Source organism: Eublepharis macularius, chromosome 7 (assembly GCF_028583425.1).
Source record: "Eublepharis macularius isolate TG4126 chromosome 7, MPM_Emac_v1.0, whole genome shotgun sequence".
Classification (NCBI taxonomy): domain Eukaryota; kingdom Metazoa; phylum Chordata; class Lepidosauria; order Squamata; family Eublepharidae; genus Eublepharis; species Eublepharis macularius.
Window position 1 is genome coordinate 98,120,032 of NC_072796.1, and position 18,256 is coordinate 98,138,287.

The 18,256-nt window shown below is 41.1% G+C and overlaps 1 protein-coding gene across 3 annotated transcripts in view; it reads right to left on the reverse strand.

Moving 5' to 3' along the window:
- UBE2W (ubiquitin conjugating enzyme E2 W) overlaps positions 1-13,846 on the reverse strand; it is a 38,068-nt gene extending 24,222 nt beyond the window's left edge. Inside the window, exons 1-2 of one of the 3 annotated variants that reach the window (XM_054985311.1) lie at positions 13,792-13,846; positions 4,346-4,437 (exon numbers count right to left, since the gene is read on the reverse strand). In XM_054985311.1, the coding sequence (XP_054841286.1) occupies positions 4,346-4,386 (41 nt within the window). In that variant the 5' untranslated portion in view covers positions 4,387-4,437; positions 13,792-13,846. Of the gene's footprint in view, positions 1-4,345; positions 4,438-7,833; positions 7,853-13,423; positions 13,522-13,791 lie in introns of those variants that run through there. The other 2 variants (XM_054985313.1, XM_054985312.1) reach the window with 2 other exon arrangements.
- Positions 13,847-18,256: the final 4,410 nt, after the last annotated feature.

Below are 18,256 nucleotides of genomic sequence, written 5' to 3' on the forward strand. Positions count from 1 at the left end.
AAGATGCAATTTTCCATATGTCCACATTTCTCAGGAGGCAGATATACAAATTTCTTGTATACAGCCACCACCAAACCACAACAACTAATCCAAATTGGAAAGAAACCAATGCCCCACCTAACACTTACTTTGTGGTAGAATTCATTACATTACAGCTGAATCAGGGATTGTATGCAAATTATCATGCACAACATGCCTATGATTTATTACTGACCAACTACATCTTATTGGGCCAATTATTCACAATGTTTCAAGAGACTCTCATGTCCTTAAAACAAGAATCACATCAACTACACTTTAAAAACATGTTCAAGTATAATGCCTGTATATTACTGAATGTGGCCTACAAGGTCAGGTCTTAGAGGATAGTCAATCTCATAAAGTCACAATGCAAAAGACCCTGATTCAAGTTTTAATCAAACTCACTTCTTGATTCAAAGGGTGTTTACTCTAGAGACACCAAGAAATTTGTTAATAACTTCTAGCAATAAGTTGTCTGAACAGGGGTAAGAAGGAGCTTGGGAAAACTTTCAGAAATAAATAGATCATCATTACATAAAACATTAAATATCCAACTGAAAATTGCCATTAGTTATCATAGTCTACAAGTGGAAGCCTGCAACCAACAGTTGCAGATTTTGTTGGGATAGAGGAGGGGCTGGGCAATTGCAGGGTGGGGTAATTTCATTCCCCTTTCCTGTTCCTCCAACCCTTCCCACAGATCCTTCCCTGTTTCTTTCTCCTCTTCCCAAGGATCTTTCCTTGCTCCCCCCCCTTTCCAAAGATCCCTCCCTTTTTCTCCTCCTCTTAGTCTCCTCCCACCTCCCTGGCAAATCCCCTCCCCCTTCCCCCTCCCTTCCAAGCAAATACTTTACCTCCCTTCCCTGGCCCCCTCCTAAACAGCTTTACTCTTTCCTCTCTCCCCCTCAAACATACTTTGCCTTTCCCCCCCTCCTAGACACTGTCCTTTTCCTACCTACCCAGAGCTGCTAGGCTCAGCACTGACCCTCCCTGGGCCTGCAGGGTTTCACCTTGTTTCAGCGCTAGCTGGGTACATCAGGGCTTCCCATGTCCTAGTGCTGGCTGGGCATGGTGAGGTTCCATGCGGGGCAGTTCACTGCCTCCTCACCCTGATCACAGGACAGCTTGCTGCCTCCTTACCTGGGCCTCTGTTACTCTGATTATCTAGTGAAGATCTACATATGAGCAGATCTCAGGTAAATGTTTTGGGGAGGATTTAAACTCCCTAATTCCCCCCCCCCCAAGATTTTAGATTTTTCTACAAACCTGGGAGATCCCCTAAAATCCCTGAAACATCTGTTTTGTTCCCAAGTGACCCAGGCCATGGGCTTAAGTATCCACAGATTGGGGCCACTTGGCTATTAGTGTATAAGATGAATGCAGAGTGGCTTCTCTCTAGCTTAATGGTGACATTTTGTGCACTGGAAAACACAATGAAAGACGGTTCAATGTTATAGTGGAAATAATTGTGAACACTTCATTAGGACTGCCTCCTAATAGTTTATTAGGAATATTGCCACTCAGCCAATTACAGTACCTAAGAACTATTATATCCTAATAGTAATAAATAGTAAGTAACAGTAATAAATAAATCAACAAATTTCTGGCTAATTGTCTTAGATTATCTGAAAGCTAGGCAACTATGCGCTCCTGTCCTTTGAAAGACAGGGAAGTCGAATCTGTCTCCTTCCCTTGAGGTGGACAATCCCTGTTACCACTTCTATAAATGGTGAGGGTTCCATTTTCATGTTGGACATGAAAAGAGCTCATCTTTGTATTTACAAAGGATTTGCAGGCCCTTGGAACACTCTCACAGAGACTGAATTTATATTCCTGAAGATATATATCCTTGTTTCTAACTTTGTAAGTTCAGTGTATGACCTAATGGCCTGTTAGGAAACTGCAAGAAGTGGAACAACTTGGGGATTTCTCCTCTGCCACACACCAGATTTTATACATTCCAAAAGACTCCAGGAAGCTAATTTTCCTTCTCCCTCTTCCTACATAATAGACATTCAACTGCTCTCAATATTCCATGCCCCTTGCCCATGCTCACTTGTGTGGTGTAGTAGTTAAAGTGTCAGACTAGGATCTGGGAGAACAAGATTCAAATCCTCGCTTTGCCACAGAAGCTTGTTGAGTGACCCTGGGCAAGTCACATTCTCTCAGCCTAACCTACCCCACTGGGTTGTTGTGAGAATAAAATTAAGGAAAGGAGAAGGATGAAAGCTGCTTAGGATCACCTTTGGGGAGGAAGGTGGGGCATAAATGAAGTAAATAAAATTGTCAACGGGCCACCATTTTTTAATTACATACCAAAAGCCCATGTCGAAAATCAGTTAGGGCTGCCTACTCTGGCTCAGAGTAAGCAATTCCTGGAGACTTGGGACAGATCTGGGAAGGCTGGAGTTTGGGGAGGGGAGTGAGCTCAGTGAGGATGTGATGACAGAGTCCAACCTTCAAAGCTGCTGTTTTCTCCAGTGGAACTGATTTCTGTAATCTGCAGACCAGTTGTAATTCCAGGAAAACACCAGGCCTCACCTGGTGGTTGGTATGTGAATTAGTAATAAAATAAATAGGAAGAAGACAATTTTCCTTATATTTTAAGGGGGGAAGTATTTGACTGCAATAAGTTTTTAGGGCTTAAAGTTACAGCCATGACAGATGAGGCAAAGGAACAGTCTGTCCTCCAGCACTGCTTCAGAGTCAATGAATGGTTTTGTTTACACCTCTCCCTTGAGATTTTAACAGTGACATAACTGCTGAGTGATGGCAACTGACATGTGCTTGCTGGTCCTTTAGGTTGCAGTATGTTTTGAGAACTTGTGTGGCAGAATGCAGTCTCTGTGGTGTTAAATTTGCCCCTCAAACAAAACCATGTGCAAAAAGATCCCCATATAAATGAGTTGCAGGACCTTCACACAAATGGGTTCAAGACTTCAACTGGTGAATAAGGTCTGAAAATGTAGCACCAACAATTTTGAAGATGCCAGAACAAAAAACCAAAACAGAACTGCACAGTTACAGCTTCTGTGGTTGGAGAATGTGAAAAGACAAGCTAGGCTACCTGGCTTTCTACAAACCATGCAAAACTGAATTATTCAAGAGGATTTTTTGCACAGAAAATAGGGCAATACACAAAATTATTCAGAAAGAAGCTTGGGGTAAAGGATTAGATACTACAGACTATACCACTGTGTATAATTTGTACTAACCATTTTTGCATTGTTTAATGTGTCATTATGACACATTGTGATCCGCCCTGAGCCTGCTGATGTGGGGAGGGTGGAATATAAATTAAATATAAATAAATAAATAAAATCGCTTTGCTTCACCACTGTTTACATGATCTCTAGGTGTTTCCAAATTTCTACAAGTCAAACCATATTGCAATGTCTGTTGGATGCCCCCATCCTGTTGACTGTATTGACTTATTCTGTGTACTCCACCTTGATTCCCAGCAAGAAAGGTGGACTATAAATAATGTAATAAATAAGTAAATAAAAATAAAACCTGTTTTAATCATATATCCTCTATTCACTATGTAATGCCATTCAATCTGGCTCCTATTGACTCTTTTCTGGAGTAACTTGAAAATTTGCAAGGCGCAAGACACTTAGAAGCAAATAAGAAGCAGACAGAAAATGCTCGTGGCAATAGGGAAACAAACCCCTATTCATATTCATATTCTTAATTTTCACCACTGGCTAGAAGAAAGGGAAGGTAGAACAAGACTGTTTCCATTGGTTAATTAGGCAGAAAACTTTTTGTACATTTTACCTTACATCTCTAGATTTTTTTATTAAAAAATGGAATTTGGGAATCTTGGTCAAGTTATAGGCCAAGAGGTTATTGGGTAATATGCCCAGATTCCAGGTAAAACCCAGCCAATTGGCAATATGGCAACCCTACCTACAGGATTCTTCAAACCAGCAAGAAAAACATTCAAACAGCATTTCTATAATATAGTGCAATCACCTTATGGCCAATAGACAAAAAGTAAAACACTTAAAAACAATCTGTTTCACTTATTATTTGAGACTCCAGTCAGACCAAATGGCCACTATGCTAAATTAGAAGCAAAACATTCTTTAATATTTTAAAGTATGCATACATATGCACTCATACAAGACTTACGGAGTAAGAAAATAAATTCAACTACTGATTCTATTATACACTATGACATATTTAGAACTATTATTAATGCATATGCATATATCAAATACAACTTTGTTTTACATTTTTAAGCAGTATATTGATAGGACATATCATGGCCATTTTCATTTTCGGCTGAAACAAAACTTATGAAGCTGCAAACACTCACTGCGTAATTGAATTTTGAACACTCTTTTCATTCAAGGTCATTCCTGGAGGTGGGTCATTCTGTAAAGCCAATAGCTCTTTCTGTAGCCTCTTCTAAAAAGAGAAAGTAAGTTACTTCATGAAAGCATACATTCCTTAAGGATGCTCACTTGCAATACATTGTTGCCTAGTGACATGATGTTAACAAAGTTTTTTTTAATCAATTCCCAAAACATTAACAATTCCTTCATTTTCAAAAGGCCCAAAACAACAAGTTGCATTGTTTCTAGGCCACTGATCTTTAACTTTGTACCATGTGTGGCTTTGTACTTCTTTCTGGCATATTGAGAACCATGACAATTTCCCTTCTGCTCACTGAACCTTGATACATGCAATTCTAGACACTGGTGCAAAATAAATGTTAAATCATACCATTAATATGCAAAGGGATCATCCAGCTTTTCAAAAAAAAGCTTGTAAGTTGAATAAAAATAAAATTAAATGTAAGTCCAACTGAACTTTTCAATTTATCCCAAAGAGGGAACTCAAAGGGCTTTCCTGCAAAACAGCATTATGTGGTAACAACGGCTAGGCCAACATATCAAGAGATTTTTCTCTTTGATTTTTAATCTGTGCCTTTCAGAGCTGAGGGGGTGAGTGAGTAAAGATAGTTGCAAAGAGAAAAACACTTTTATCCTTATATTGACTGAAGGCAACAGCTTTGTTGACCAATCAGGAGTGGATTTCTGTGTTGTAAATATGTTCCCTAATGACACATTAAACTAGGTTCAAAAATATGAACATCCAAACTTCACTCACATGCACTTAATGTGATGCAGTAACTAGCAAATGAATTCCTATATCAATTTCATATAATAAATGTTGTATGAATGCACCCTCAGCTGGTGACAACTGGTATTTACAATGTCCAAGCAAGTACCTGAAGACTCTAATTGGGTTAAAGTAATGTCCAACTTTTCCCTCATATGCTACAGGTAGAAAAAATCAAGCAATGAGATTCATCCATTTTAGCAGATATCAACTAACATGCATGTACCATACTACAAGACTGAATAATATGATCAAAAATTTGATCAAAGATGCCATTGCATTATACAGTGGACTTCAGTTTGACGTCTATACCTGCAAAAGTTTTAGAACAAATCATCAAACAGTCAGTCCTTGAGCATTTAGAAAGGATGGCTGTGATTACCGAGACCAAGCATGGTTTTCTCAAGAACAAATCATGCCAGACTAACCTTATCTTTTTTTTTTTTGAGAACGTTACTATCCTGCTGGATCAGGGGAATGCTGTAGACACAGTTTATCCCGATTTCAGTAAGACTTTTGATAAGGTTCCACATAATATCCTTGTTGACAAGTTGGTAAAATGTGGTTTGGATCCTATTACTGTTCAGCGGATCTGTAATTGGTTGACAGATTGCACCCAAAGAGCGCTTGTTAATGGTTCCTCATCCTCTTGGAGAAGTGACAAGGGGAGTGCCTCAGGGATCGGACCTGGGACCTGTTCTGTTAAACATTTTTATAAATGATTCAGATAAAGAAATAGAGGGAATGCTTATTAAATTTGCAGATGATACTAAATTGGAAGGGCTAGCAAATATGGTAGAAGACAGAGTCAGGATACAGGATGATCTTGACAGGCTGGAAAATTGAGCTAAAACAAACAAAATGAATTTCAACAGAGATAAATGCAAAGTTCTGTGTTTAGGTAGGAAAAATCAAATGCATAATTATACGACGAGGGAGATTTGTCTTGGCAGTAGTATGTGTGAAAAGGATCTAGGGGTCTTAGTAGACCAAACACTGAACATGAGTCAGCAGTGTGATGTAGTAGCTTAAAAGGCAAATGTGATTTGGGCTGTATCAACAGAAGCATAGTGCCCAGCTCATGCGAAGTGATGATATTGCTCTACTCTGCTCTGGTTAGACCTCACCTAGAGTACTGTGTTCCTTTTGGGGCACTACATTTTTCAGAAGGATATAAATAAGCTGGAACGTGTCCAGAGGAGGGCAACAAAGATGGTGAAGGGTCTGGAGACCAAGCCCTATGAGGAAAGGTTGAAGGAGCTCAGTATGTTTAGCTTGGAGAAGAGATGACTGAGAGGTGATATAACCATCTTCAAGTACTTGTAAGGCTGTCATATAGAGGATGGTGCAGAGGTGTTTTCCAAGGCCCCAGAAGGTTAGACCAGAACCAATGGCTTGAAATTAAATCAAAAGAGTTTTCGCGTAAACACTAGGAAGAACCTCCTGACAGTTAGAATGGTCCATCAGTGGAACAGGCTTCCTCGGGAGGTGGTGGGCTCTCCTTCTTTGGAGGTTTTTAAGCAGCGGCTAGATGGCCATCTGACAGCAATGCTTATTCTGTGAACCTAGGCAGATCATGAGATGGAGGGCAGGGAGGGTTACATCAGTGCTCAGTTCTTGTGGCCCCTTCTTACATGTCCATGGTAAGGCCGATCACAACTTTGGGGTCAGGTAGCAACTTTCCCCAGGCCAGTTTGGCTAGGGATCCTGGTGGCGTTTTGCCATCTTCTTGTCATGGAGTAAGGCTCACTGTGTGTGGGTGGGTGTGTTGGGAATTTCCTGCATTTTGCAGAGGGTTGGACTAGATGGCCCTAGAGGTCCCTTCCAACCCTGTGATTCTATGAAATATAGCAAGAGGTTTGAATGAATCTACAGAATAAGTACATGGCAATCCAAAATGTATGCATGATTACTATTACCAGTGCTTTAGCTTTACTTAAAAGAGCAAAAACCTAAAGCAAAGGGAGGAAATCGTATTTCACAAGCACTGTCCTCAAATACCATTTGTGCTAGGAAGTAAAAGGAAGAAATATTGGCTAGTGAATTCGGATCACTACCATGGCAGGATGAAACAGAAAGTTTTACAAAATGAGGAAAAGGGGATCCTTAACAGCAGTTAGTAAAATGTGCCACCACTTTGCCACTAATTGTAACTGACTCACACGTAGAGCATTTCGAACACAGCCTTTAAATAAGAGTCCATTTTATTAAAATTAATTTTATTAAAATTAAGCAAACATTGGGAGATTACTTCATCTCCTAAGATCCCAAAACACAGCAGCACTTTATTACGGTGAGGGTTTTGCACCATTTAGATTGCAGCAGCCACTATCTAAAGGCAAGCTCCAAAGGTAAATTATTTTTTGCTTACTCCTTTACACATTTTTCAAATGGCATTTTTCAGATTGTAATTGTTCCTGAAAGTATCCTCTTGATAAATATTTAAGAAAAGCAATTAGATATTGACATTCAGAATATTTGTCAATATTTGACAATTCAGCAATAGTTAATGATTATACTCTGGGGAATAACACACCAAACAAACCTACTGATACTATTCTACTGCAACTTACACTACACAAGTCACAGCGGTATCTCTAATTCTGTGCAGAACAAATACTAACATACTTGAACAATTACAAATGCAAATCAAAAACAAAATATTTATTTATATCCCACCTTTCTCCCCAGTGGGGAGCCGAAGCTTACATCATTCTCCTCTCCTTCATTTTATCCTCACAACAATCCTGTGAGGGTAGGTTAGGCTGAGAGTATGTGACCGACAAAGTCACTCAGGAAACTTCTATGGCACAGGAGGGATTTGAACCTGGTTTCCCCAGATACTAGCCCATCACTCTAACCACTATGCCATGCTGGTTTAGTGGTTAATATTTGATTCAATGCTCACTTCCTGCTAGTGGAAATGCATTTCTACTGGCAGAGGGGATTTTTGCCACCACCACCCCACAGTCCTCGGGGTGCCCTGAGCCCTAGGGGCATCTAGGAGATCTGTGCCACAACAGCAGTACTGATCATGGTTTGTATTCTACAGTGTTGCAAAGCAAACATTTAAGCAAATCTGGAACAGACAAGTACACAAACTACTATCAAGGTCGTTTACAAAAGAAGGTAATTAGAAGCAAAGTGGATTAGTAGAAATCTCTATGAGAGACTAATGCATCAAACTATTTAACTATAACAAACTGCAAAGAACGGAGGCAACCCCCAAGACTCAGAGCAAGCAATTACAAAAAAAGGATAGTACAGTGGAAGTTAATTTAGTTGGTGGATACAATCTTACAATTTATTCCATATGAGACAATGCATCTGCTTTACATTCTTGACTCAAACCTATTGCATTCCACATACTTGGTTAATTTTTCCAGTACAAAAAATATCACAACACAATCTGTACCTGTGAAAAGATTCAGTATCCAATACATGAAGGAATCTCATATACAGTTCAGAATCCCTGTGACAAGGGATACTATTAAGCCCTCTCCATCATGGTAGGCATGCAGGCAGCAAACAGGCTGCTGTGAGAGATGTGCAGTTGTGTGCACCCCCGCCCCCAACATCCCTATTCAGTCTTCACCTTGGTTTCTTGATCAGATCCCATATACTCTGCTTCAGAATCCCTCATTTGTATTGATGAAATTATTTATTATTTATGTATTGATTTGATTTATACCCCACCCTCCCCACAGATGGGCTCAGGGCGGCTAACAACATTCAAAAAATACATTAAAAGTCACAAAACCATAAAATCAATAATAATTTTTAAAAAGTCATTAAAATAGTCCAGGAACAGGCTATTTAAACAAATATTGGGAGTCCATATATGGGCATAGCAGATGTCCAAGGGCGGCCCCAGAAAAAGTGGCAGTCTTAGATGGAAGGAGGACACCCACTGGCACTCAGCCAAAGACCTGGAGGAGCATCTCCATTTTACAGGCCCTGCAGAACTGTAACAGGTCCCACAGGGCCCGGATCTCCAGCAGGAGTGCGTTCCACCAGGCCGGGAATTATGCGCAATTGTAAACAGAGGATGCGATGTAGGGATACAGGGAGGGGAGGAACACATATAATGACTAACAACTTTTAAAAGCCATCTTTGCTTGTGGCCATCACTATACCCAGCACTATATGGTGTAGTGGCTAGAGTGTTCAACCAGGATCTGGAAGACCCAGGTTCACATCTCAACTCTGCAATAGAAACTTGTTGGGTGACCCTGGGCCAGTCACACACTCTCAGTCTAACCGACCCCATAGGGTTGTTGTGACGATAAAACGGAGGAGAAAGAAGCAAGCTGCTTTGGGTTCCCACTGGGGAGAGAAGCACGGTATAAGTAAATAAAATAAATAAATACCCACCGGCCACGAATTTCACAATTTTATTTGTTGAATTTAGCATAATTTCCTTTTGTGTTTCCCGAAGTCCAGGCTAATACCACCTCCAGTTAAGCACCATATTATCTGTTAAAACTTGCTTGACATTCTATACAGAATGTAAGTAAGAGTCATCATCTGTTTAAGATCATCACTTGTTTTTTAAAAATCCTCCCCCCCCCCCAATACCTAGTCTGAGTGAACTCTCAAGAACTCGACACTTGCATGCTCTTTTGCATCATTCTATTGGTCTTAATGAAAAATATTACAGGGCTTTTGTTTTACTAAAAGTGAAGTTTCATGTTACATTTTTGCTGATAGCACAGATTCTCATTGATCATTTACATTAATTAAGCAAGTCTCAATTTTCTAACAATGTAAGCCTATTTTTTAAATTTTTAAAATTTCAGAATATGGAAAAAACGGCCAGAATATACCCACAGTTGTGCCAACAACCACATACTTTTTAATTCATTTTAAATTAAGTTTACCATTTCCAAAAGCACTAAAGCGTGAGCCCTTATTTTTTTTTTAAAAAGGAGAGAACTACCACTCCTCCACAGCAATACCTCACCCTTCCAAGAACCTTTCATTTTAAAAGTAGTAAAGAGATTCATCCCTTCCAACACACAGCAAGGCGATTCCAATTGCAGCAACTGTCGCCACATCACTGTACCTTTTTACATTGATCACACCATTGCTGAAGCAATGAAACTACGCCACCCAAAAGCTAAAGAGGAAGAAACTGATCGGCTGTACAAATCTGACACTTAAATCCAGTCTCTGAATTTAAACTTTCTACAGAATAACTGGCATAAAGATTGTGAGCCAGAAAACCAAACAGCAAGACATGCCATTCTACAAACTGTTTTTTTAAAAACTCAGGGTAGTTCAAAAGCAGCTTCTTCAATTCATGCACTTAAAGGGTAAATTAGAGTCACAAATAATCTTTAGTCAACTGAAATAAGATAGCATATCTTTAAAAAATAACCACATAGGGTTTCAGTGATATCAGTCAGCAATCATTTCAGTGACGCCTAGGCAGACAACTTCAACAAATATGAAACTAATTTGGTTTCACAAGCCTAAGTAAACACATCAATTATTAGCATGTTTGCTCAAGAATTGATTCAAGTTTAATATGTCCCAACCCAAAATGCATCACCAGAGCAAAAATAAAAAGTGTGTTTCGCCAGGGTATAACCACTACTGTGCTAATTAGCACATCACAGAATGGCATTGGCAAGCTTTTCACGATGCTGAGTTATTTTGAATAGATATATTAGCAATAGTGTATAAGAGCCATGTATTATAGAACATGATGCACTTTAAATGCTACTGAGAGACATAGGTCAGGCCAAGATACAATGATTTGCCCAAGGCATCCAGTAAGCATCATGACCTACCAATGCAGACATCCGAACTAATTCACTGTTACCAAACTGCTCCTCTTCATCAAGTTACCTGCCAGTACTACAGATTTAAAAATGTAACAGAATTTTACTATCTTGTTTTTAATATTAGTAATAATTTTCTTTGCATGATGAAAAAATGTTTGATTCCAGAAAACCAAAAGATATGTCTTCTACAAACATTCCTCATATTTTGGAAAAGTGTTGCCACTAAATGTCTAATGTTGTGTAGTAGATGCTGTACACAAACAGGAATGACAGGGTTCCTAAACCACCCCCACCGAAAGCTTATAAAATATATTCCGGAAAATTAGGAAGAGAGACCAGTAATCTAATGGACTGTTATAATATTTGGACTAATATAATGGACTACTGTAATAATTTATTCCATTGATTCTTCATTAATAGACTTGGTTCAAGGAATCAAGAATGCTTTGTAATGCTACATAGATAAAACAGAAACAAGCAAATCCATTTCCTTGATGCTCTGGTCAAATTCCCTAGGAAAATTTACTATCAACAAGTTCGATAAATGCCCATCATCACAGCATCCACAATATGAAAAGAGAGCTGTGACAGCTTTATCAATGTCATATACAAAGGGCTCCAGAAACTTCAGTAAGTTTAAAACCATACCTTAAGTAAAAGAGCCTTTCAGTAGCAGTTGTACTTTTTGTGATCATACAGCTCTTTGTTTTATCATGCAGTGTAAAAACTAAAGCAACGTTGTAAGAAGTTATATTGAAGGGATAGGGCAAAACCCTCCCTCAGGAAGGAGTACCGTTGACTCTGTGCCTTCTATGATATACAAGTCACTTGTGAGTTTAAAATCAGTATGAGCTTGCGAGTTTTAAAAGCAGTACACTCTTGCCACTGCTTCAACATAATTTGGAAGCCAGCTTCATGAAAAGTCAGCATTTTAAATAAAAACAGATTGGATAATCAAACAGGAGATAAACAAGTTCCTTGGACTTCTGTCCATCAATCTGTTAGTAGATGTGAGATACATGTTCTTACAGTGCCATCCTAAAAAGATTTATGCTCTTCTTAGCCCACTGATTTCAATGGACTTAGAAGGGCATAATTTTACTTAGGATGGCACTATGCTTTATTCAGTCTTGCTCAAAAATACTTTTGATAGCACCCTTGGCAAATTTCTGGATGCTTCACTGTCCTATCTTTTGATCTCGACAACTATCCCACTTTTCCACATTTTGCTTGTTTAAGGTTATCATTCATATTAATTCTACACACTGGCCTGGATATCACAGAAAATATCAGATTGCAATTTTGTCCCAAAAGAAGCGAGCTGTGTTACCTTAAAAACTAACCAATTTCTTGTGGCATGAGCATCCCATAGGCAACATTTTTATTTCATAGATGATACGCATTGTTTAAGATGGGCCAGCCTGTACACTTCACAAAAATGCAGAGGAGTTAGCCGTGTTAGTAGCAAAATCAGAGTCCAGTAGCACCTTTAAGACTAACCAACTTTATTGTAGAATAAACTTTCGAGAATGCTTCATACTTGTGGTCTCAATGCCTCTTACAACTCAGTCAGGTAAGCCAGCACTGCAGAAAAGGCATGTCCACTGAACTTTTGGCCAGTGTGAGATATGAACTGAAAATTCCCCACAGCACACTCCTTGTCTGAAGTCTAGGGGAACCACAACGTCATCACTTCCCCATACACAACAAAACATGCAGTGACTGATGCCTTTAAAAATGAGAGGAGCAAGACACAATGACTTTCCACACTTCCTGGCTTTCAAAGTGACCCCCTCCTCCTCCTCCAATCCTCCCCCTCACAAGCACCCCTACCTGAGTTTCGGTTGAGTTTTCCCCCTCTTTCTGCCCTGCGACCCTTAGCAGCCCTACCAGGGAAAGCGCTCATTTAAGCTCAAAAGAAGCTGGATTTGTATTAAAAACCCCATAGCCACAGAGGTGCCAGCAGACCTGTCACAGCAAGCAGGCCGTTCGGCGTCTCTTCCCACGTTCACCGTCAGCCAGGCAGCCGCAGCCCAAACCCACGCCTAGGAAGCAGCCAGGGCCGGGCACGGCACCTGCTCTTCCGGGAACCAGCCCTACCTGCCGCGGCCCGTCTCACGCCCGCTCCCTTCCCCTCAGCCCGCTTCCCTTGCTCAGGCAGCCCGGCTTCCCGCGGGCGATGCCCGCCCTTCACTCTTCCTTTGCGCCCCCCGCCCCCCCCCCGAGCAGGGGAGGGTGAGAAGCGCCCCTCACGGCAAACCCAGCCCGCGCCCGCAGGTGCCGCATCCGCAAAAGCCAGCGCAGAGAGAGAGGGGAAGAGAGACAGGGACGCCGCTCTTCCAACCGTCGCCAACCCCTCCTCAGACTTCCACGTTCCGAAAGGAGCGGCGGCGGCGGCGGCGCTCTTCTCGCTCCCGTCCGCCCTCTTCCCTCCCCATCTCAACGCCGAGTCCCGCTCAGCCCCGCCGCAGGCTGCTCACCTGCATAGACGCCATGATGGATCCGCCCCCCCTCCCCCCGGTCTCCTCTGTGCCGCCGGCCGGGACCGGGAGAGACGCAGCGCGGCGGCGCCGGCACCCCTCCCTCTGCTCCCCCTCCCGCCGCGGCCTCCTCCGCGTCACGTGGGAGCGCCAGCCATCCCTAGGAGCGCGCGCCTGCGCGCTACGGCGCTGCCGCGGCAGCTTCTAGGTACAGAACGCTTAGGAAGGGTCTTGGGGTTTCTGCTGGAGAGGATAGGCGCTTTTTCTTCGGGGAGGACTCAGGAAGATTGCTCGCTGTTCTATGACCATGTGGTTTCCTTTAAAAAAACATTGGGAGGAGAGAGGAGGTGGAGAGATCGGCTACTTACCGTCACGTCCTATGTTGACCCTCGGGTTCCAAGTCTAGGTTGGGAAATTCCTGGAGATTTGGGGGTGGAGCCTGGGGAGGGTGGGGAACAGGATGTCATGCAGTCCACTTTCCAAAGCTGCCGTTTTATCCAGGATAACTGATCTCTCTACTCTGGAGATCAGTTGTAATTCCGGGAAACCTCCAGGCCCCACCTGGACTTCAGCAGCCCTAGTTCCCCTGAGTCTTCACTTAATCAATAGAGGTGACTGTCACTTTAGGAGTGCAGCCGGTCCCTATGCATATTTACTCAGAATTAAGTCCCGCACAGTTCACTGTGACTTGTTCCTAGCATCGCAGCTTAAGAATGCTGAAGATATTTTTTTATCAAGAGCAATCCGAAACTGTCCGATGCGCCTCCCAAAATATATTTGCTTCGGACATGAGCTCTTTGACTTCCGAAGAGACACGGTTTGGAGACTGAAGGCTTCCATCCTAAACACACGAACTAGGGCATAAATCACATTGAAATTATGGGATTTACTTCTAACATGTTTACAATTGTACTGTGTATCTACCTCAAATGTCACGAATTGACAATAGTCGCCACATCCTCAGCATATCTTGCCATTTTATTTAGAACATTTCTATGCTGCTTTTCCAGGAATCCTGCTCCAGGCAGGTTACAGGTAAAACGTGCTAATTTTCACATTCCTGCTTTTATATCATGGTAATAAAACCTTTCCAGCTCAGTGAGAAAACAAATTACACCAGAAGATCAAATAAAAAGGTGTAACTCTCCATAGGATTGCTCTGTTAAGCTATTGATAAAAGTTACTGTTGGAGATGTATGGCCTACCCTATGCAAACCACACAGGTCAACCTAAAGCATTATGTAAGTGGTCAGAGGTGGCCACATTTTAAGGTTAGACACACTTAAAAGTTCCATATAAACAACTTCTTGCAGATGCATTTACTAAAAGCTGCAGCATTACAGTGTAGTATGCAAGACACCTACTTCCAGCGGTACAAAACAATCCTGTGCATATTTACTCACAGCTAAGTATTAAATAGGGGATTGCCAACAACTGGCAGTCCAGCGAAGGTAAGAGCACATTAGGTTGGGTTGGTTTGATGTTTTTGAGTTGTACAGATGAAGCTGCCATATACTGAGTCTATTGGTCTATCAAACTATCACCTACTAAGACTGGTAGCTGTTCTGCAAAGTCTCAGGTAGAGGTATTTCCCATCGCCTGATAGTTTAACTGAAAATGTGGGGACTGACCTTGTTCCAACCCTCTTTCAGTTAGATTTTGTCTTTAACTTTCTTCTTACACCCTCTGGGTAAATTGCTGCCACCAGGAATTATATTCCAAAACAAGTATTTAAATTTCCCTTTTAATAAGGGGCCCAGTGTCTGGTGCCTTTGTGGCTCTGAGGAAAGGAATGGGATATAGGAATAACAGATACTCTGGGAGGGAAAAACCTTTTATTTTTACAAGAAGCATATTGGTTTCATACTGTTAATTAAGCTTGATGGTTTCAAAGTCACTTCTTAAAGTTTCTTTTCATAGGCTAAGTCACACAGATCTTCATAAACTTTCTCAGATGCACAGTTTGCCTGCTTCAAATAAATTAATCTCTTGCTCAAATACATAGACTTTCTCTTAGGCGCACATAGTTTGCCTGTCAAAACCAGAAAGCAGGATGAATGTTCTCTCACAGGCACACAGTTCAGGCTTCCACACAGGTTGTCTAAATGAACTAGAGAATCCCCTCAGGCTTCCACACAGGTTGCCTGCTCTGCCCAGACACAATACTTCTTTCAGAAATGCAGACGGTGACACTCTCAGGCTGTACACAGCTTGCCTGCTTTACCCAGACTGAATCTTTTGTCTCCCTTGGTAACTAAAACTGCATTCATTCCACCCCCACTCAGTCATCAACCAATCATCTCACTCACTCATCCCTCTTTCACCCCTGCTCTTCATTTGTACCACACCAAGCACTTAAAGACACATACACTCAAAATCATTACAGACCTTGATACGTCAAATGCAGTACATGCATACAAGTGCAGCTATAAACTATTCTGATTCGTCACGTTAAGCATTTTTTCCATTATTTTTTCTCGAAGCAAACTTTATGGCTGCTGCAGCATACCCATTTTTGAATCGTGTGTGCATGCCAGCCACATTAATCTGTTGCAGGCAAAATAGCAGTGTCACACATTTAGGTTGTCTTGTGATAAATTCTGTTTTAAAACAAGTTATATTCAGTATAACAATATTTTTTAATTTAAAAAATTCTAATCTACCCTTTGCCATGTCAGTCATAGCTCAGGGATGGAATGGTGCTTTCTGCCAGGCAATAGTAATTTTTATGGGATTCACCTGCACCTGTGACACAAGTTGTATTACAGAACCCCAACATATCCCTCTCCTCCCCTTGTGCGTATCGCAGTATTTTTACTCTATTGGTAGCGAGAAAACAGGAGTCTAAGCATCACAATATTGTTTTCTATAGAAGAGGCAGAAAGCATGAAGAGAGCTGAGACCATGTTGGCTTCTGCAAAAGAAGCCCCAATTCTCTGTAGAAGCAACTTTAAATAATAAGATGTAACTTGTGTTTTTGACTCTTGAAACTATGTTGATCTTTGAGGTGCTACTGGACTTGAACCTTGCTCATCTACTGCAGACCAACATGGCTACCTTCCAAAATTAAGTTTTTGAATGTTTCAGAGTATATAAGGTAAATTTGATCTGAGTCTTTATGTGCTTGTAATGCAGTGGGCAAAGTAAATAGTTTTGTATCTTGTTTATTACGGATGTGATAATCATATTTTAAGTATTGCCCAAGATTTACTATAGTAAGAGGTAATATACAATTGGAAGAAAAATAAATATCACTGCAATAGGTTGAATGATGAATGTATGCAATAAGGCAGCTTATTCTTCTGGGCCTATTTCAACCTCCTCTTCCCTCAATACAGTTCAGGAACCACTCCTCTAGCCAATAGGCAGCAACATTTAACAAGCTGGTATGTCTTAGCATCCTTTCTAGGGCTTGATCTGTATTAGACAGAAAGCATTTTACCCATATACTTTATACACGTATAAAGTATTTGGAAGCTTCTTAACTAAACAGATGATTTTATCCCACACCACCTCCACAGCATAGATGTTTCACCTCTTCTACCAGAGTTATACAGAGTTATATAAAGGAGTCCCCTTCCTTTATTGAACCAGTTGCATAGCAACTGTAATTTACTACAAAAGGCCACATCTCACAAACACTGACAGCAGATCTCACTGGATTGTGCTCAATCACATATCACCAGAACTTGTCAACTTACAATCTATTGGGAATAGTGTCTATTTTGAAAGGAGTGGAATTCCTTTCACAAGGTACTCTTTCTACCTGAATTCTTGAGTTTTCTCCTCACTTAGCAAAGACAACGAAGAGCAGGCCAAGGATTGGATCCAAAATGCTGTTCTGGTAGTGTAACAACACTTGCACTAACAAAATACTACTTCCAGTAGCAATTTTTGCAAATTGCTGCTCCCTCTGCAGGCTCACACTTCGTCTCCTCCTCCCCGCCCCCCAAGAATATTTGAGGATTCTGTTATGTCTGGGTACACAATGGGGTAGGAGCTCTGAGGTATGCAACAGAAAGAGAGGTAGGAAAGTCTCATTCTATGAACTTTGCTCAGCTCATGATACTTTGGAGCCAAGCCAAGAAAGCAAAATATGCTATTTTTAAAGACAGCGTAGAAAGTGTCTGGTCATGTTAAACCAAATAAGGAGCACAATGGAGGAATAAGAGCAACCACACAACCTCCTTTGAACTGTCCAAGGGTTGCAAAAATCGGTATTTTATAATGGCAGCCTCTAAATTGTATTTTGCCACCCACTAAGATTACATTTCAGCAGTTGTCTATGTATACATTTGTTATATACATAACGTTTTCTCTATTATCAACCAGGTACTGTCAAACAGCAGACAGAGTACCTGTAGGCCACTTGGTTTGAGTGACTGAAGGATGGGCAAATAGCTAAGTACCTTCTCTCTCAAAAGTTCCTTGAGCAACTTATAGCTGCTCTTGGAATTGATTCACAGGGTACTTGGTATACACAGTTGCCACTGACAGCAAAGGAAGCATGGTCCATCATCTTTGTTCTAAGCACTTCATAGCTAGAAGGAGAAGCATACAGCCCCAGGTCTTGGATCAGGTGGACTTGAGAATAAAAACTATAGCCCATTTCCAGCTAAACTTGTTCTAGACTGGTTCCACAGGAGCAGCATCACAGGCATATATGGCTTCAGGTGAATGGGTGGCAAGGTGCTGAAGAAGAGCTTGAGCACTCATTCTTTTTGCCCTGCAACCCCCCACCCAGGAAAATGGCAGATTTGAATGTTACTTTTCATACTGCTGACAAAGAATGCATATTCAGTTAAAAATGTTAAGCAAAGGTATTGCCAAAGC